Source organism: Mercurialis annua, linkage group LG6 (genome assembly GCF_937616625.2).
Source record: "Mercurialis annua linkage group LG6, ddMerAnnu1.2, whole genome shotgun sequence".
In the NCBI taxonomy this organism is placed as follows: domain Eukaryota; kingdom Viridiplantae; phylum Streptophyta; class Magnoliopsida; order Malpighiales; family Euphorbiaceae; genus Mercurialis; species Mercurialis annua.
Genome location: NC_065575.1, coordinates 46,503,141 through 46,520,182, shown reverse-complemented (window position 1 = coordinate 46,520,182; position 17,042 = coordinate 46,503,141). Strand labels below are relative to the sequence as shown.

At 32.3% G+C, this 17,042-nt stretch overlaps 3 protein-coding genes across 5 annotated transcripts; all 3 read left to right on the top strand.

The window, feature by feature from the left end:
- Positions 1 to 1,782: 1,782 nt before the first annotated feature.
- Positions 1,783 to 4,382, top strand: LOC126653575 (malate dehydrogenase-like). Of its 2 annotated transcripts, none has more exons than XM_050347498.2 (7): positions 1,783 to 2,105; positions 2,677 to 2,835; positions 2,941 to 3,116; positions 3,219 to 3,496; positions 3,707 to 3,842; positions 3,930 to 4,041; positions 4,139 to 4,382. In XM_050347498.2, the coding sequence occupies exons 1-7, from the start codon at positions 2,063 to 2,065 to the stop codon at positions 4,231 to 4,233; spliced, it is 999 nt and encodes a 332-aa protein (XP_050203455.1). In that variant the 5' UTR covers positions 1,783 to 2,062; the 3' UTR covers positions 4,234 to 4,382. The 2 variants fall into 2 exon arrangements, with proteins under 2 accessions (XP_050203455.1, XP_050203453.1); XM_050347496.1 differs by lacking the exon at positions 1,783 to 2,105 and adding an exon at positions 2,408 to 2,589.
- Positions 4,383 to 4,445: 63 nt separating this feature from the next.
- On the top strand, positions 4,446 to 8,271 carry LOC126653576 (uncharacterized). Of its 2 annotated transcripts, none has more exons than XM_050347500.2 (5): positions 4,446 to 4,765; positions 4,911 to 5,012; positions 5,251 to 5,518; positions 6,070 to 6,214; positions 8,020 to 8,271. In XM_050347500.2, the coding sequence occupies exons 2-5, from the start codon at positions 4,929 to 4,931 to the stop codon at positions 8,021 to 8,023; spliced, it is 501 nt and encodes a 166-aa protein (XP_050203457.1). In that variant the 5' UTR covers positions 4,446 to 4,765; positions 4,911 to 4,928; the 3' UTR covers positions 8,024 to 8,271. The 2 variants fall into 2 exon arrangements, with proteins under 2 accessions (XP_050203457.1, XP_050203456.1); XM_050347499.2 differs by having other exon boundaries at positions 4,448 to 4,693.
- A 4,805-nt stretch (positions 8,272 to 13,076) lies between these two features.
- LOC126654115 (squamosa promoter-binding-like protein 8) lies at positions 13,077 to 15,666 on the top strand. Its single transcript, XM_050348181.2, has 4 exons — positions 13,077 to 13,461; positions 13,701 to 14,354; positions 15,004 to 15,167; positions 15,330 to 15,666. The coding sequence occupies exons 2-4, from the start codon at positions 13,720 to 13,722 to the stop codon at positions 15,491 to 15,493; spliced, it is 963 nt and encodes a 320-aa protein (XP_050204138.1). The 5' UTR covers positions 13,077 to 13,461; positions 13,701 to 13,719; the 3' UTR covers positions 15,494 to 15,666.
- The last annotated feature ends 1,376 nt before the right edge of the window (positions 15,667 to 17,042 follow it).

Sequence of the window (17,042 nt, the reverse complement as noted above, 5' to 3'; positions counted from 1 at the left end):
ACTAGTGTAGAATTAGAATTTTTTTTATTTGAGTTACAAAATTAATATAACTAATTGAATTTTAATTATTATTTTAAAATGTGAATGATATAATATTGGATTTTTTGGTAATATTTTTAAGATTTTTAATTTTAGGGACTCAATTGGCAAAAATGTATAATATAAGGATCTTATTGGCAAAATTTTATAGTGTAAACAACCACCAGTTTCAGAAACAAGCATGTGTGTCTCACTCTCTAACGGAATGAGACGAAAGGACTTATAATGATCATTTTGCATAGTGTAGGGATTTACTATAAATGTTTATGAATGCAGGGATCTAAATTGGAAAAGTGGTATAGTGCAGGGATCCAAATATGCGTTTGGCCTACTTTTTTAGTCTATTTTTGTTACGGTTTGGTATGCTGAAGTGGTGAAATGGCCCGAGACGAATGAAATACTCTTTAGCAGCGGTGTTTCTTTCATTATATAGCGTTGCTAAATATATTCTTTTACTTCTTTTATCTGTTTTCGGATTGCAGTAGAAAGTTTGGTTTGACGTCTGTTATTTATTGGATAAGGTCCATTTTGCATCCTGAATTTAACATAAGAGATTAAAAAAGGTAAATTCAGTGATTCTTGACAAATTGTCCCTCTAATTTGATCACCGTTAACTAACGGAAAGTGCACAATACCTACTAACTTCTATCTGTTCAAAGACTAAGTAAAAAATAATAATAAAAATACAACGACTAAATAAAAACAATGTCTTAAAAAGGAAGTAAAAAATAATACAATATAAGAACTTTTGAATAGGTTATGTCTACATTCTCTTTAAGTTTGTATGTCGCCTTTACTTGATTGACGATAAATTTTCTCATAAAGTATAACTATTTGAAAAATAGTACTATTTGTTTTTTATTTGACTTATTTTTTCCATTTTACTTTTCGAAAAGTTGAGAGATTTACTTTCCTTTAACTAGAAAAATAACTTACTTAGAAAACCTAAGTAAATTTTACTTGCATAGTTAAACTAATATAAATTATAAATATATTCCTATATTTAATTAGCCCAATTAGTTATTGAAGATAATTAATGTATTTAAATCGTAATAACTGAAAATAAAATACAGTTTTTCAAAAAGTTCGTAAGTAAATCAAGTAAACGTGAATTTTTTTCGCACTAATTTCGTTAGTAATCAACTATTTAAAAATTATATATTTTCAAAAATATATACTTTTGAATCAAGTGAGACCTATGGTAATGCCGGTGATGATATGAGTGGCAATGTTATTTCTGCATGGAAAAATAATTCTTTACTTTCAATATCAACTCAATTTTTTTTATCTCAGTCATCATCTGGAAAAAAAAAACTAGAAACATAGTAAATGAATTAGATGATTTATTTAAAAGTACAAATTATCTTTTTAATAGGATAATCATGATAAAGTAACTTTTTATTAAAAATTTGGAAATTAATGAAATTATTTATTAATGACATATAATTTTAAAACAATAATTTTAAATAAATTGTTTTTATTTGAGCTATAATTCAAATGGTTTAAGCGCTGGACAATTAATTATTAGGTCGTCGGTTCAATTTCTTGCACAAGCGCTCTTCCTTCTTAATTATCAAAAAAGAAATTAAGATTTTGAGTAAGTTGTCATTAATTAATTAATTAAAATAATTAAGTGTGACTAAATTGATTTAGAAATACAAATCTAAGGACCGCAATAAACTTTTGTTCTATGTTGGTTTACCTAAAAGGAAGTTGCAGTGGTAATGTTTGCAACCGAAAGAAAAAGAGTGTAGCGAGAAAGAAGCATGGAGATGAAATATGATAAACCAACATGGTTTCATGGCATTTCATTGATGACACGTCCCATTTTCAACTGTAAAAACCAGCTTATCTCATTATCATCGTCACGGTTATCTATTCTATATCCTCGATTCTCGGTATAATCCTGATCACGTACGTTTTCTCTTCTTTAAATCCCCTTCATCCTCACATTTTTCCATTCATCAAGTTCATCAATTATCACAAATACACTCACACACACTAGCTTTCAGTTCGCCGGATCATGGCAAAAAATCCACTCAGAGTCTTGGTCACTGGCGCTGCAGGTACTCCTCTATTTTTTTACCTAGGAAACCTTGAAATAACACAGTTTTGCCGTGTCCGTGTCCAAATGTTCCGTTTCCCTGTGTCCGTATCTAAGTTTCCCGTTTTCCTGTGTACGTGTTTGTGCTACATAGAAATTAGGCAACTCATGTGGGAAACTGGGTTCTTTTCTTTTCTTGTGTTTCAAGTTAAGATTGGCATCTTTTCAGTTTGGCTTGTTGTCTTGGTGTTTCAACTAGATTCTTTCTTTCATTGATATATATTATGTATCTTGTAAGTTTATTCATGTTATTGATTCAACAGTAATAGTTTCTTTCTAATTAGCTCTGTTAATCTCTTGAAAGATGGAATTGGATTATGTATTGATTCAAAAGCTTTTGGTTGTTTTGTTTGTTATCACTTTGTCTTGGAAGTTAATTAGACATATGTGTAGCTTATTGGTTTTAGAAAAGGAACCTGTGAGAGTTTTAGTAACTGGTGCTGCAGGCAAGTTCAATAGCATATTTTTGTTTAATTAGATTAATCGTTTACTTCGAAAAAGCTGTAGAATATAATGTTGGTTTTGTTCTGCAGGGCAAATTGGGTATGCTATTGTACCCATGATTGCTAGGGGGGTGATGCTAGGCGCTGATCAACCTGTAATTCTGCACTTGCTTGATATTGAACCTGCAGCTGAGGCTTTGAATGGAGTGAAAATGGAATTGATTGATGCTGCCTTTCCTCTGCTCAAAGGTTGTTGATTCTCTTCGATCCTGGTGATATTTGGATTGTAATTCTAATTCGAGGTATATTTTATGATACGAGGTTGCTTAAATTTTGTTTCCTTGAATTGGACAGGAGTAATTGCTACTACTGATGCTATTGAAGCTTGTATGGGCGTAAACATTGCGGTTATGGTTGGTGGGTTTCCACGAAAAGAAGGTATGGAGAGGAAGGACGTGATGTCTAAAAATGTATCGATTTACAAGGCTCAGGCTTCTGCCTTGGAGAAGCATGCTGCTGCAGATTGCAAGGTCATAGAATAGAAATCGTTTAAATTTTTAATTATAAATTCCGCGCTGCACTATTATCGTAATATTAAATGTTAAGTTGCTAGTTGTTGATGCATTATGCAGGTGTTAGTGGTGGCAAATCCAGCAAATACAAATGCACTTATCCTGAAAGAATTTGCACCTTCAATCCCAGAGAAAAACATATCATGTCTAACGCGACTTGATCATAACAGAGCATTAGGCCAAATCTCTGAGAGGCTAGATGTTCATGTCAGTGAAGTAAAGAATGTCATCATATGGGGAAATCATTCTTCAACTCAATATCCAGATGTCAATCATGCTACTGTCAAATCCGGCAGCGGAGAGACGCCTGTAAGAAAACTCGTCGCTGATGATCAGTGGTAAGATTCAGAATCTTGGTTTTGATTCCTGTAATATATATAATGTCCAGTTTCATAGAATTAGAAAAGTCAACTCAAACGACTTGTAAAGTTAGCCAGACAGATTACAATTGTAGAAATGAAATCCTTAAAATGTAGGAGTATGCACATTATTCAGCTAGTCTTTAAATTCTACTTGACTAATATTTGCCTGTTAAAATATGTTGCAAGGTTAAACACTGAATTCATCACAACAGTTCAGCAACGCGGTGCAGCGATTATAAAAGCTAGAAAGCTGTCAAGCGCATTATCCGCTGCAAGTGCAGCTTGTGATCATATTCGTGACTGGGTTCTTGGCACACCTAAGGTCAACTCTCAAATACTGCGAAACTTGTAGCAAACTATGTTTTGAACTTCTATTCGACTTCCGATTTACATTTGACGTAATATTCAGGGAACATGGGTTTCAATGGGAGTGTATTCTGATGGATCTTACGGGATCGCCCCTGGTCTGATTTACTCTTTTCCTGTTACCTGTGAGAAAGGAAACTGGTCCATTGTTCAGGGTAAACATGTTTCTTCTACATTATTACTTGCTGACTGGTTAGAAAATTATATTCAGTAGAACACTCATAGTTATCTGATTGGTGTTAACAATGGCAGGGCTGAAGATTGATGAATTTTCAAGGGCCAAGATGGATGCAACTGCCAAAGAACTGATGGAAGAGAAATCATTAGCTTATTCTTGTCTCAATTGAGAGATTTACTCTCTTTAGCACAAATTAATAAATGTTACTCAAAATAATATTTAAGAATAAAAGTTGTAATGTTACATGATATGTAATAAATGAATTATAAGTCTATTAACCAATGAATGGTATAAAAGTGTTAGGCATCATTCCGTTAAGTCGTGCATTCAATTTCTCCCGTAAGCACTCTCTCCTTCCCCGATTATCAAAAAAAATAATTATAAGTTTATTAACAATTAAATATTTTCAAAGCTGAAAATTCTTATACTCTGTATAAATAAAGCGGGTATTATAGTCCGAACCAGATAATCAAAACGAACCCGATTTGTGACAATTCCTTAAAATTCAAAGAAAAAGAAAAATTAAAAAGCCAAATAATACAATCAAATTGCCTTCCGCCACAATTTTGCAACTGTTGACCCGTCTGTTCTTCTTCATCTGTGCTGTAAATCCGGCACTGGTAGATTTTGTAAGTATTATGAAGTAATCATGGGGATAATGACTAATGCACACCAGCTGTTTGTGAAAATGTCTAGTCAAAGTAAATAATGCAAAACCTAAGTTGCGTAATTTTTGAAGAATGCATTCTTTTGCGTGCAGAGTTACAATCAGATTTTAAACACTTGAAAATCTATTCTGATGAGTATTTGTTTAGAGTATTTTATTTTTGAATGATTTGCTTTCAGGTAAAGGCTTTAAAGGAGATGGATGAGAGTATGAAACAATTCCAGCAAAACTTGGTTGAGCTTGAAACTGAAGCCGAGCGACTCCTTTTAACCCGTCATCAGGTGGAAATAATTGTTACATTAGATATATTTGGTTATGGTTTCTGAACTAAAGATTATGCACTTCTCAATAATTTAATCGTGTTCGACGCAAGTTAAAACAGATTAGTCAGAACATAAACAATGAACTGTCATCTGTTTTTAGAAACTATTCTGTTTAATTGAGCAATAGAGAGTATGTTATGTTGCTCCTTTGTTCTGCTTTCAATTTGTGGTGACTTTTTCAGCATTATAATTGCAGTTGGTTGAGAATGATAAAATAAGGAATGGAAACAGGGAAGCATTGACCGCATTGAGAAAGAGAGCTCGGACAACAAAAACTAGTGTTTCTTCTCCTTTTGAATCAATAATGAAGGATGTTGGGAAGTCTGCTTCAAGGCCCTTGGTGAAGGAGGTCTGCGCAACATGCGGGAACCATGACTCAGATGAACGCACGTGGATGATGTTTCCAGGAGCAGATGTTTTTGCTAGTATCCCATTTCATGCTGCTCACACCATCTTGGAGACAGGTTAAAGCTTTTACCTTCAAGAGGACTATGGATGAATTAACAAATATAATTGGTTGACTAGAAACATGTTGTCAGAAACCTTATATCAGTTCGGTTAGGAACAGTTTCCGCGTCTGGCAGGAGGAAGTCATTTGTAATCTTTTTAGGCATAACTTAGTATTCGATCTAAAATATTGTGCATAGGCCTTCTTACAATAAATAAATAGGTTAATTTAATTAGTCTGAGAAAAGGCAAATGAGCCATATTATGAAGACACGGAAAGTACTAGAAAAACACTGAAAATATCGGGTGTATGGCATAAGCCGTAGTCTTCCTTTTGGCAAAGCCATTCTCTGTTTTTTCCCTAGGGTGGTTATAATCTTGTTTGGAAATATAGTTTTAAAGTTAAGTACGTAACTTTCTGCTGAGTGTTTGTTTGTATGCAGAATGCAGACTTTTAATTGTTGAATATTAATGAACTTAGATCTATGAATTCTACTGTATACTTATTCGAAATTTACACTTGTTGAAATCCACGGATTCTGAATAAGGAATTCCTCTGTTATTGCAGATCAAGAAAGACTAGAATATGATGCTAAAAAACTTCAAAGCTATGTAAAGGAGAAATCCTTCTTAATTTCAGAAAAAGGTGCCCTTGCAGACAAGATTAGTCCTGGTGTGCTGAGATCTCTGGTTGCCTTAACAGACAAAACAAAGTAAGTTTTGCCTCACCAAAAAACTGTTTATGTTTTCTGTCTTTAAGAATAGCATTGATAAAATGTATTAAGTAGGAAAATGCATGAAATAGATACACCAAGATAGTGAGATGTCCTCCTATAAGTGACTTTAAAAGTGTGAGGTGCTTTCTCATAAGTGGCATGAAAATTCGAAGAAAAATACCACATAAATCTCTTAAATAATGCTGGATGAAATGATGATTTTTTTTTAACAATGTATGAATTTTCCACATCCCTGCAGTTAAGAAAACCTTTCGTTTTTACCCTCCCAACCTCTATATCATTTACACTTTACTGCTAGAGTATGGCATATTGTTTAATGCCTTGTAGAATTGCCTTCTTCTGAATCTTCTACGGCCACCAATAGTAGAAAGAATCATGTGAATATACTGTTATATAACAAAAAGAAGAGACTAGTATGCATTTGTTTATTTTACTTTATTTTGTGGTTCTATTTAAAATGGCTAATCCAGATTCATGACAGTGACTGCACATATATCTATACATCTGCCTTCAACTTTTGAAATGTTAGGGAAAAAGGGTCTGATTTAGAATTGCATGTATCTCTTACATATTATATAGGATCATATGTTTTTGCAATTTAATCATGTTTTATAAAAGGTGGTAAATATTTACACCAACTACGGTTTCTTGACAAATCAATACACCCATTGAAAATCTTGTGAAATTCAATGATGTGGAAGTCGGAGTTAGCCACATCATTCGTACATCAAAATGCACCGTTTTGAAATTCGTCTCCCACGTCATTAATTTTCAACGAATTTTCAATCGGGCATTTTGATGTACGAATGATGTGGCCAACTCCATTTTTCACGTCATTAATTTTCACCGAATTTTCAATTGGTGTACCAATTTGCCAAGAAACGGTAGCTAGTGCACATATTTACTTGCTTTTATAATGTGGTTAAATTACAAAAATGTGTATAGTTTGTAAATTTATATGTAAATAACCTTATTATATAATGTGTCAGTTTTCTTATAACAACTTATGGCTTCTTGTTTTCTTTCTTTTCTCCCCCTGGTTGTCTTCCTCGGTAAATTATCAAAAAATTAAAATTAAAAAAGGATGTCAGTTTGAGGGTACATTTAGTTTTATCCTTTCACTTAAATAGAGTGGAAGTTTCGTGGGAACTGCTGAAACAGTTGGAGATACCATGAAAGACTATTGTCTTCATGTTTTCATGTGGTCCAATTTTCCAAAAGTTGCCACATGGTTTAGATAATCATATACAATTTTTTACCCCTTTTTTGCTTCACTCTACACTTGCTTTCTATTGCCTTCATTTTTTCTTATCAAGAAATAGAATATGGATCTGACTTACACCAGTAATTAGTATATGAAATTGCCTTGTGAGGGTGTGTTTTGTCTCTATTTTGTATTATGAACGTCTAGGAGCCGATCCGGATTACTGATCAAACCTTTTAATTGTGTCAATTATAATAACATTTGAAGAGTTTTGTTTTAATTGTAGCAAAATCTTTCAAATTAATAAATTAAGTATGATTTTACTTACGTGGCGGTAATTAAATGTTGGCCTCTTGAATGCAAATAACACAAGAAAATGCAATCATTCGGTGGCTGCCACGTGAATAAAATCAAATGTAATTGATTCAATTGAGCAAACTTGAATGTAATTGCAACAAATTCATTCAAATCAATTTATAATCGGCAAAATTAAAAGGTTTGGTCGGAATTAACAAAATCTGCTACCATTTGAAATATTGTAACCATTATTGATTTTGCTGGTTTTCTTTTTTTATAGATGATGGATCAATCAGCTTAGATTCCACAGCTGAAGACTGTAATTCAAGTAAGCATGGTAATGAATTTGAAAACTCCAATTCCACCCCTTACCCCTTTCGCTGTTGTCATTATTCATCTGTTAAGTTGGTTTATTGGTCATTTGACAAAACATGTTTGATTTTGACAAGGCCTCATGTTATGCACTTGTACAATACAGTATAATTTTAGGTTAATGCAACAATGAAGAGAGTAAGAGGGGACCAATTGTTGATCTTTTTTCTTCTTTACCATTTCATTTGTTTTGCCGTCTTTTAGGTGGTAGCAATTAGGAAACTGCTCCACTTTATTAATTTCTCTGTACTATACTGTTTGATAATTTGGTATACTGTTTCGTTTTGAGCAGCAAACAACTGAATATTTAAGTACCATCAAAGGTTCATTTCGATCCTCCGATTTGGCAAAAAAATACCAAAAAAGTCCAAATGTCTGTTCTTAGAAAAAAATCTCCCTTAACTTGTCAATTTTGAGTTAGTTAACCTTCAAGAATTACGTCATATTTCTTTCTAAAAAAAAACAGAATTACGTCGTATTGATGTCAGATTTGGATGTAATTGATCCAAAATTGACAAGTTGAGGATTTCTTTTAATAAAGCCATGTATTTGAACTTCTTTTTTTTTTCAAATAGGAGGGTCAAAATAAATCTTTGTCGATCTAAATACTCTCTTCCAAAGAAATTTGAATTTTTTTTTATTGAGTTAGTTTCAATTCTTCTAACTTGAGCATAATTTTTAGGGAATTTAAAATGTAGCTCAAGGAATGGTTGTTTATAGTTATCAAAGGTGAATTGAAAAATTCCAAATTTAGAAACTATTTTTCATTTGAGTGACTTGTGTTCTGGGTATTTTACAGACTCAGAGAAAGAAATAATTGCAATTGGAGAATTGTTATTATACTTTACAAGGCAGTATCTACAAAAATCTTTTTTTCAGGCCATAACATTACAAATAGATCAGCAGAAACAGAAGAGAAAAATCATAAATTGCAATCACAATAAATAATATAAATAAATAATAATAAGTGTCTGACTAAGAGAGTAGACATTCCGTACAGCAGAGTCAACGTCCGTGTCAGCCTTGCCACCAGCCTGTTTAGTGTTACCTCTCATTTGGACTATCTGTGGATATAAATTTCTCACGTATCTTTTTCTACTCGCCTTCTCATTTTGACACTTGGCAGTTCAGGGTTATTCTTGTAATTTTGATCTATTAAAACTACTCGCTACACCGAATAATACATCGAACATTTAAAGATACGCTAGTTTCTTCTCCTGTCGTTTCGTTCTTATACTTATGTACCCTTGGCTTTTCCTGTTATTTACAAAATGACCACATTCTTACTTGCGAAGTTTTATTCAATGAAAGTTCATTTTACCCCTTAAACTTAGCACCAAAAAGTTAATTATAGTCAAATTCATAATTTTAGACAAGAATAATTTCAAATGGATGTTTTTGCCTGTTCTACATTTCAACTGATTGTGTGATCGAGCTAAAATATTCATTTGTGACAAAAATAATATTTCAATCGTTTTTTACTACCTCAACTGATTGTGTAATCGAGCTAAAATATTCATTTTGAAGGTATATTTAAATAAAGAGTAGTGCTATATAACCCTCATTTTTAACCCACCTTCTTTAACACACCTGACGTGGCAACAAACTAGTGGATGTATTAAAAGATGTTTTTTGAGATATACACTTTTGGAGGATAATTGGACGAATTAAATGCTGCCACGTAAGGAGGAACAATGAAGGAGGTACAAAATGGTGGGTTAAATAGCATTTTTTTTAAATAAAATCATAAATTTTATTTCATTTGACATTTTATACTTAAATTTTAAGGCAAAATGAACTTTTTATTGATATTTAATTTCTTAAAAAAGTGGTAACTAAATTGGCATCATTAGAAGGCAGGAGATTGGCCCCATCTAAATTTTATCAACGAGATTTGGACCACCACATGGTTCATCTCAGGAATGATGTGAATTTCAGCTGTACCGCTTTTAATGTACTTAAGACATTAATCTAAGCAAGTCTTGAGAGCAAAGAAAAAAGGGGTAGATATTGATGTCCGAAATTGAGATAGTATTTATAAACAAAATATGATAACTTATTTAATTAATGGTATATATGTAATTTTGATTATCGTTGGAAGATAGTTAAAGCATTGGGTCTGATTTTATTTGCTCTCATTTAATGTAATGATAATTTTATCTTTTTTATAATTTTTATTGTCTTTTTAAAATATTTTTTTATAATTAATGAGGATATATTTGAGAATTATTTAACAAAATAAATACTATAATCTGGAACAAATAAATTTGAAATAATGCTCTATCAATAATTAGGGACGGATTGAGTATCTATTTGAAGATGAAAGATCATCATTTAGTGTGACTATTCTACTTAATGGTTGTACCATATTATTTTTGCAACAATTCAATTTTGCAATATTAGAATAATCATTAAATTAAATTTTATTTTTTATTATAAAATATCATAAAACTGTAAAATTTTTATTTATTTATTACACGAATGATGTGTCATATCCTAATAAATTATTATATTATTCAGCCACAATGATGATAAAAGAAATTGTAGTGCATTTAGGGAATAAAAAGAAGTCCCACTTAAAAAATGAAGATCACGTTTAAGGAATTTAATTTTGTTGGTATTAAACAAGGTTGATGAGATCCAAATAATGATCAAAGAAGTTCTGTATTGACGGCTTACAATGTATAATCAACATTGTCATAAAAAATGTTACATATAACGTGGCATCCTATAAAATGAATTATGCTAAAAACGAATTAAGGAAATTAATGTAATCTTTATATTTGTGTTATTATTGATATTAAGTCTCTAAACCAATGTTATTCTGTCGTCTGAATTGAATTTTTTCTATATAAAAAAATGTAAAAATGTAATATTAATAAGGCTTAATCACCAAATAAATCCTCACCTTTTAGCCCCTTTTCAGTTGCACCCTGACGTTGCAATTTTGTCAGTTGCACCCTAATTCGCACCTTTAGATTTCAATTACACCCTCAAAATCAAATTGGACTTTTTTCACTCGAGAAAAATTCGTAAAAACCCTTATAAAGTACTCGTTTGAACTCTTTTCCACATAAAAAATTAAAAATTGATGACTTATTTTAATTTTTTTCAGATGAAAAAAAGATCAATTTAATACTTGAGGGTGGAATTGAAAACCAAAGGTGCGAATTAGGGTGCAACTGACAAAATTGCAACGTCAGGGTGTATTTGAAAAAGGGCTAAAAGGTGGGGGAGTTTTTGGTGGTTAAGCCTATTAATAAATAAAAATATAAAAATTCAATTTCAAAAACAAAATAAGTGTAAGAATCTAAATATATGCATTGTGCCTAATAAATATAAGATCCATGGGGCAATATGTCGGCGACTATGCATGGGGACTTTTGATGGATTCATATATATTTATTGTTCCATCAACATACCTTTTTTTTGTTATATACCAAAATCGCTACACCACATATTCAGATACTAAAGATGATTAATACCAATGAAGGTTGGTCCAAGTGATAAGCGGCTTGATATCGCTTAAACAAGGTTTCGGATTCGAGTCCTTATGAATGTAGAAAATTCTCACTGGCAGACTCACCCACCATGCCAGGTGCGCGACGCGGGTCGGATCCGAATTAGTCAGGGCGAAGCCTTGAAAACCGGATGGGCTTATAAAAAAAAGATGATTAATGGTGAATAGCCCCTGATATTTATCATTGTCATACAACAACGAATGTTCTGGATTAGTAGATTTAATTTTGATATAGGGTACATTAGCTGTGTTAAATCAATTATAGGAAGATAATACTTTACATTTTTATGTTCAAACTAATCTTTACTTGAGCCGTGTGAGCTTTTTACAGAAAGCGAACTCCGACTCTAAATTTTAAATGGTTATATATATGAGTACGGTTTGGATCCGTAACTTTATTTAATTAAATATAAATTTAAGAGAATTTTTTTTATATTATTTAAATGATTTTCTTCATACATCTTTCATATGTCTACCTTAATTTAGAATTTACTCAAACTATTCTCTTTAAGAAAATCTAGCAACCAGGGGGTGAGACCATATACAGTCTGAAATAAACTCTAATTCGGATTATCGTTGAAAATTTAAAAGAAATAAGATAAAATCTACAATAAAATTATAACTAGAGGAAGGTTAAGTTGGGGTTAATTAATGCGCATATGTTATATAGTTTGAACTAAAAAAAAGAATCTAGTTTGAAAACCCAACTATATAAAAAATATAATCACTAATGAGTCGGTAAAATTGTAGGCCAATATTTTGTTAAGGGGGTGAGTTAATTTTTTCCACACCCTCTCTTCTTTTAAACTCCAATAATAAAAAACATATATGAAAAAAAATCCCATCAACGGCTTGATCTCTTTCCTATTTCACTTAAAACGATAAAATAAAGGTTTAATGTCACAAAAAATCTCAATTTTTTAGATTTTTTTTAATTTCATCCTGATGTTTTAAAATCGTCAATTGTTTTTAAATTTACACTTTTATATTTTAATTGTACTTAATTTTATAAATTGAACACTTTTCCATCAAAAACAATTTCAAAAAAAACTTTTATAAATGACTTATCTGAACCCTTTTACATTTAAAAAATCTAAACGAATGACTTATTTAATTCTTTTTTTAATGAAAAAATATTAATTTAATATTTATGGATATAATTAAAAGTGAAAGATGTAATTTGAATAGATTTGGTGATTTTATAGCGTCATGATGAAATTGAAAAAAAGCTAAAAGATCGAAGTTTTTTTTTTAGATATTAGCCTTAAATAAAACTAGTAAAAAAAAGAATTTTTAAAACAAAATCCAATTTCCTCACAATACCCTTATCCTAGATGAAAAAACAGTAAATGGGGCCCAAAAGAAGCGCGTGGCAAAATATAACCCAACCTTCAAAACCAAAAAACAACACGGCTTACAGCATTTACTCCAAACCAAAACAATCCTTCCTTCTTTATAAGTCCTAACAACTTGGGAAACAAAGAAAGTAAAAAAGAGTTACACAGAAACTCATAGGAAATTGCAGCAGTAAATAGCTTTACCAACAGTTATGTAGCACCAGTAACTATCAACACTAGTATTTATTCACTCACTCTCTGCAAAAGCCGCCTCATAACTCAGTTTCTCACTCACTCACTCACTCACTAGCCTTAGCTTAAACATAAACTCATAGACCCAGAAGCTAAATCAAGAAATTAAAGCCTTATGGTCATAACAACTTAATGTGCACGCCACCACAGAGGAGGAGAAAGCAACAGTTGAAACTCTGCAGATTTTGCAAGTTTTTTAGGGTTTTTCAAACTCGCACTCAGTTCAACATACTGCAAATAGGTGAGTTTTTCTTTTGTTATTTTTGAAATGTTTATCTTGTTAACTCTCTCTCTATATCTATATATATATTGTTTATAAAACACCGACATGTCTCCAAAAGCAAAATTCTCCATAATTATTTCATTTCAAAGCAGCTACAACACCAACTAACACCGAAATTTTAAGCTTTTTTAGCTCTTTTTTTTGCTGAAGTATTTGAAGCTGACATTTTTGCATTTTACTAACATATTTTTTTACAGATTATTAAGTAAAAAAGAAATGCTGGAGTATGAATGGGGAAATCCATCCAATATTTTGCTCGGAGCCGAAGATCAAACTCAAGACCAAGACCAAGACCAAAACCAAAACCAAAACCGCCATATTTTCGACCATTACACCGCTCAATCTCTCCACGATAACCTCCTTCAACAACCGCCGGCAGCTACTTCCTTTTTCCACCAGCCAAACGCTCAACATCATCACCAAGTAAACTCACTCTATGACCCACGCGCCTACGCCGGCGCGTCTTCCTACACTTCTCCTCATAACTCCCTTCTTTCCCTAGACCCAATTCCAACCCAGACTGGACCCGGTCCGTCGTATTTTCTTGTCCCTAAAGCTGAAGAAGTTTCTAGACCTCATCAAGATTATACGGCGAGAATTGGCCTTAATTTGGGCGGTCGGACCTATTTTTCTTCGACTGAGGATGATTTTGTGAACCGCCTTTATCGCAGGGCCCGGCCGGTTGAACCGGGTTCTTCTAATGCACCAAGGTGTCAAGCTGAAGGGTGTAATGCTGATCTAACTCATGCTAAGCATTACCACCGGCGCCATAAGGTCTGTGAGTTTCATTCTAAAGCTTCTACTGTTATTGCAGCCGGGTTGACTCAGCGATTCTGCCAGCAGTGTAGCAGGTTGTTTATTTTCTGTTTGAAATTACATTAACGCCCTCCCCATGCATTCCCATATTCACGTTTTTCTTTTATTTTTTATTTGTATAAAAGGGCAATTCTGAGGATAATTTGAGAATGAATATTATCTAAATGGCCGAATTGCCCTTGTTAGCTCAATGATTGGCCCCCGTACAAGTGAGCAATCCCTAGGGCATTAGTGTCCGTAAACTTCACTTCTCAGATTTCCGTTTACGTACGTGCAGGTTTTAACTGAGTTTAGTAACTTACCTCAACTTTTTAGCTAAAAATGACGAAACTACCCACATCATGCATAAATATTTACACTGTGCGGCGAAAAGTAAAAGCAAAACCAGTGATTTTGCCGCCTTCAACTCCGGAAATTGGTCGGAAAATGAAATAACCTGCCGATAGTACCCTTGAGAGCTAGGCTTTTGGTGGCAATGATTGGTATGCCGTACATGTGGAAATCCCGAGGGCATTTTCGTCCGTATACTGGAATAGATTATGATTTTCACATGTACCGCATAAATCCATCATTTCCTTTCTATTTTTGTACGTTCTGTTCAATTTCTGATGCCTCCAAAATTTTATGTAATTTGTTTAAAATTTCCTAAAATGTAATATGTTTGTTGAAAAAATTGTGTCCCAGATTCCATCTTCTTTCAGAATTCGACAACGGAAAACGCAGTTGCCGGAAGAGGTTGGCCGATCACAACCGCCGCCGGCGAAAATCTCACCAGATTAATAATAACCAAGAAGCTAACAAGTCACAACCTGAAACTGCCCTCAATTCTTCTTCTGAAAATCTCACAAGTGAGTTCATTTAGTTATTTATTTTATTCATTATTTCGGTTTAGCGCGTTTACTGTACATTTATAAAATTCAAAAAAACACACTTAAACATCTCAACTGAATTAACTTTTTTTAGAGTATGCGTAATTTTCTTGCTGCCTGAATTGATATTATTTTAATTAGGGTCTCCACCGGATTCCGGAACTCAAAACTCACCGTCGTCCGTGACAATGGCGGTATCACCACCTCGAATGTTTTTGGATTGTTTCAAGCAAAGACCATATCACCAGGCAACAATTTCTTCTTCTTCAGCATCATCAAGCTCACTGTTTTTCTCAAGTGGGTAATTATGTCACTGAAAAAAAAAACTTTTTAGCAGTAACATAGTGTTACATCTAATTTTCTAATTAATGTTTACCCTTAATTATTAAATTGGTGTTAATTATAACATCAAATGGAGTACCAACATAAATATTTATTATTCTACTTATATATGCAATTTAATGATGTTCATTATTTACCTATGTTTAACATAATGTTTAAGGAGAGGTTTAATAATAAAAGTGGAAATTAGATTGGAGTTTTTCAATAGAAGAGACTGTTGGGGGTTCAGAAATAGGTATGATAGGCACGGGAGTGGAGGATTATTATCAGTTAGGGCATTGCATTATTAGCATTTTGTCAGGTTAATTAATGGAACATAATAATGATTAATGAGGATTTAATACTATTTAGTTTTATGAGAGGATATGTGTAGCTGTCTCCTACATGGAAGCTGTACTAATAAGCATAGTCATTATCAACAAAATCAATCAAACGTCATTACTATTTGTCGTTTTGCTTTATTCAGAAAGTGAGGGCAGAAGCTGTGAAAATTGCTGCAGAGAATGCCTTCTCTACAGCTTTCTAGCAACCTCCAAATAATTAAACATATTTAGAATTTTAAGTATAAGATTATAAAATTTACACATTTTAATAATTTATTCGTATGCATCTAATACTTGTAAGTAAAAGATTATAAAATTTACACATTTTATTAATTTATTGCACATATGTGTAATATGCAGCAGGAAAATACATAATGTTATCATCGTATTAAATAGAAAATATATATTGTATATGTGTACAAAAAAGTGTTTAGCAACGGATTTTGGTCATTTGGCGACGGAAAAATCCGTCGCTAAATCGCTGTTTTCTAATAGCGCGTGGATAATGTGATAGACTAATTATACCTAATAATTTCTCATATAACAATATTGGTATATTTAATAAGTATATACCTCCATTTATATAAAATATTCAAATATATGTTTTCAAAGCGCATATAAATATATAAGTAGCTCTTTTTACATTTAAATGAGATTGCGGATTCAAATTATATAGGATTAACCTCATCAAATAGTACCAACTTTAGCGTTTTTTTCAATTTAAGCCCAACCTTTAAAATGTCTCATCGATTAGTCCAATCTTTTCATTTTATAGCCCGATATGCATTTTATGATTTGTTTTTGGTTAAAATGACGTCGTTTTTGTTCATACGGACGACCAAAACGACGTCGTTTTAAACATTTATGCTGATATATGACACATAATGGGATGTGCTATTAGTTGAGACGTTTTAAAAGTTGGGTTTAAATAAAAAAAAACGCTACAAATTGTGTTATATGGTGACATTAACCCAATTATATATACATATATTTAGCTGTTTAATAATTAGAGTTAGAGCTAAAATCTATTTTCCAAAAAAAAAAAAATTAGCTCAAATAAAAATTAATCTGAATTTAAAAGTCTCAAGGTGCCACTTCGTATTACAAAGACAATCAACGTGAAAACGACAATACTTAGCAGCAGAGTTTTCGGTCCCTATGTTTCTGGGAACAAATAATGCCAAATTTT

Coding starts and splice junctions, on each gene's coding strand:
- LOC126653575 (XM_050347496.1), top strand. CDS start 2,448: ATGGAATTGGATTATGTATTGATTCAAAAGCTTTTGGTTGTTTTGTTT. Junction 2,836..2,940: donor TGCCTTTCCTCTGCTCAAAG/GTTGTTGATTCT, acceptor TGAATTGGACAG/GAGTAATTGCTACTACTGAT. Junction 4,042..4,138: donor AAACTGGTCCATTGTTCAGG/GTAAACATGTTT, acceptor TAACAATGGCAG/GGCTGAAGATTGATGAATTT.
- LOC126653576 (XM_050347500.2), top strand. CDS start 4,929: ATGGATGAGAGTATGAAACAATTCCAGCAAAACTTGGTTGAGCTTGAA. Junction 5,013..5,250: donor TCCTTTTAACCCGTCATCAG/GTGGAAATAATT, acceptor TTATAATTGCAG/TTGGTTGAGAATGATAAAAT. Junction 5,519..6,069: donor TCACACCATCTTGGAGACAG/GTTAAAGCTTTT, acceptor CTGTTATTGCAG/ATCAAGAAAGACTAGAATAT.
- LOC126654115 (XM_050348181.2), top strand. CDS start 13,720: ATGCTGGAGTATGAATGGGGAAATCCATCCAATATTTTGCTCGGAGCC. Junction 14,355..15,003: donor TTCTGCCAGCAGTGTAGCAG/GTTGTTTATTTT, acceptor ATTGTGTCCCAG/ATTCCATCTTCTTTCAGAAT. Junction 15,168..15,329: donor TTCTTCTGAAAATCTCACAA/GTGAGTTCATTT, acceptor TATTTTAATTAG/GGTCTCCACCGGATTCCGGA.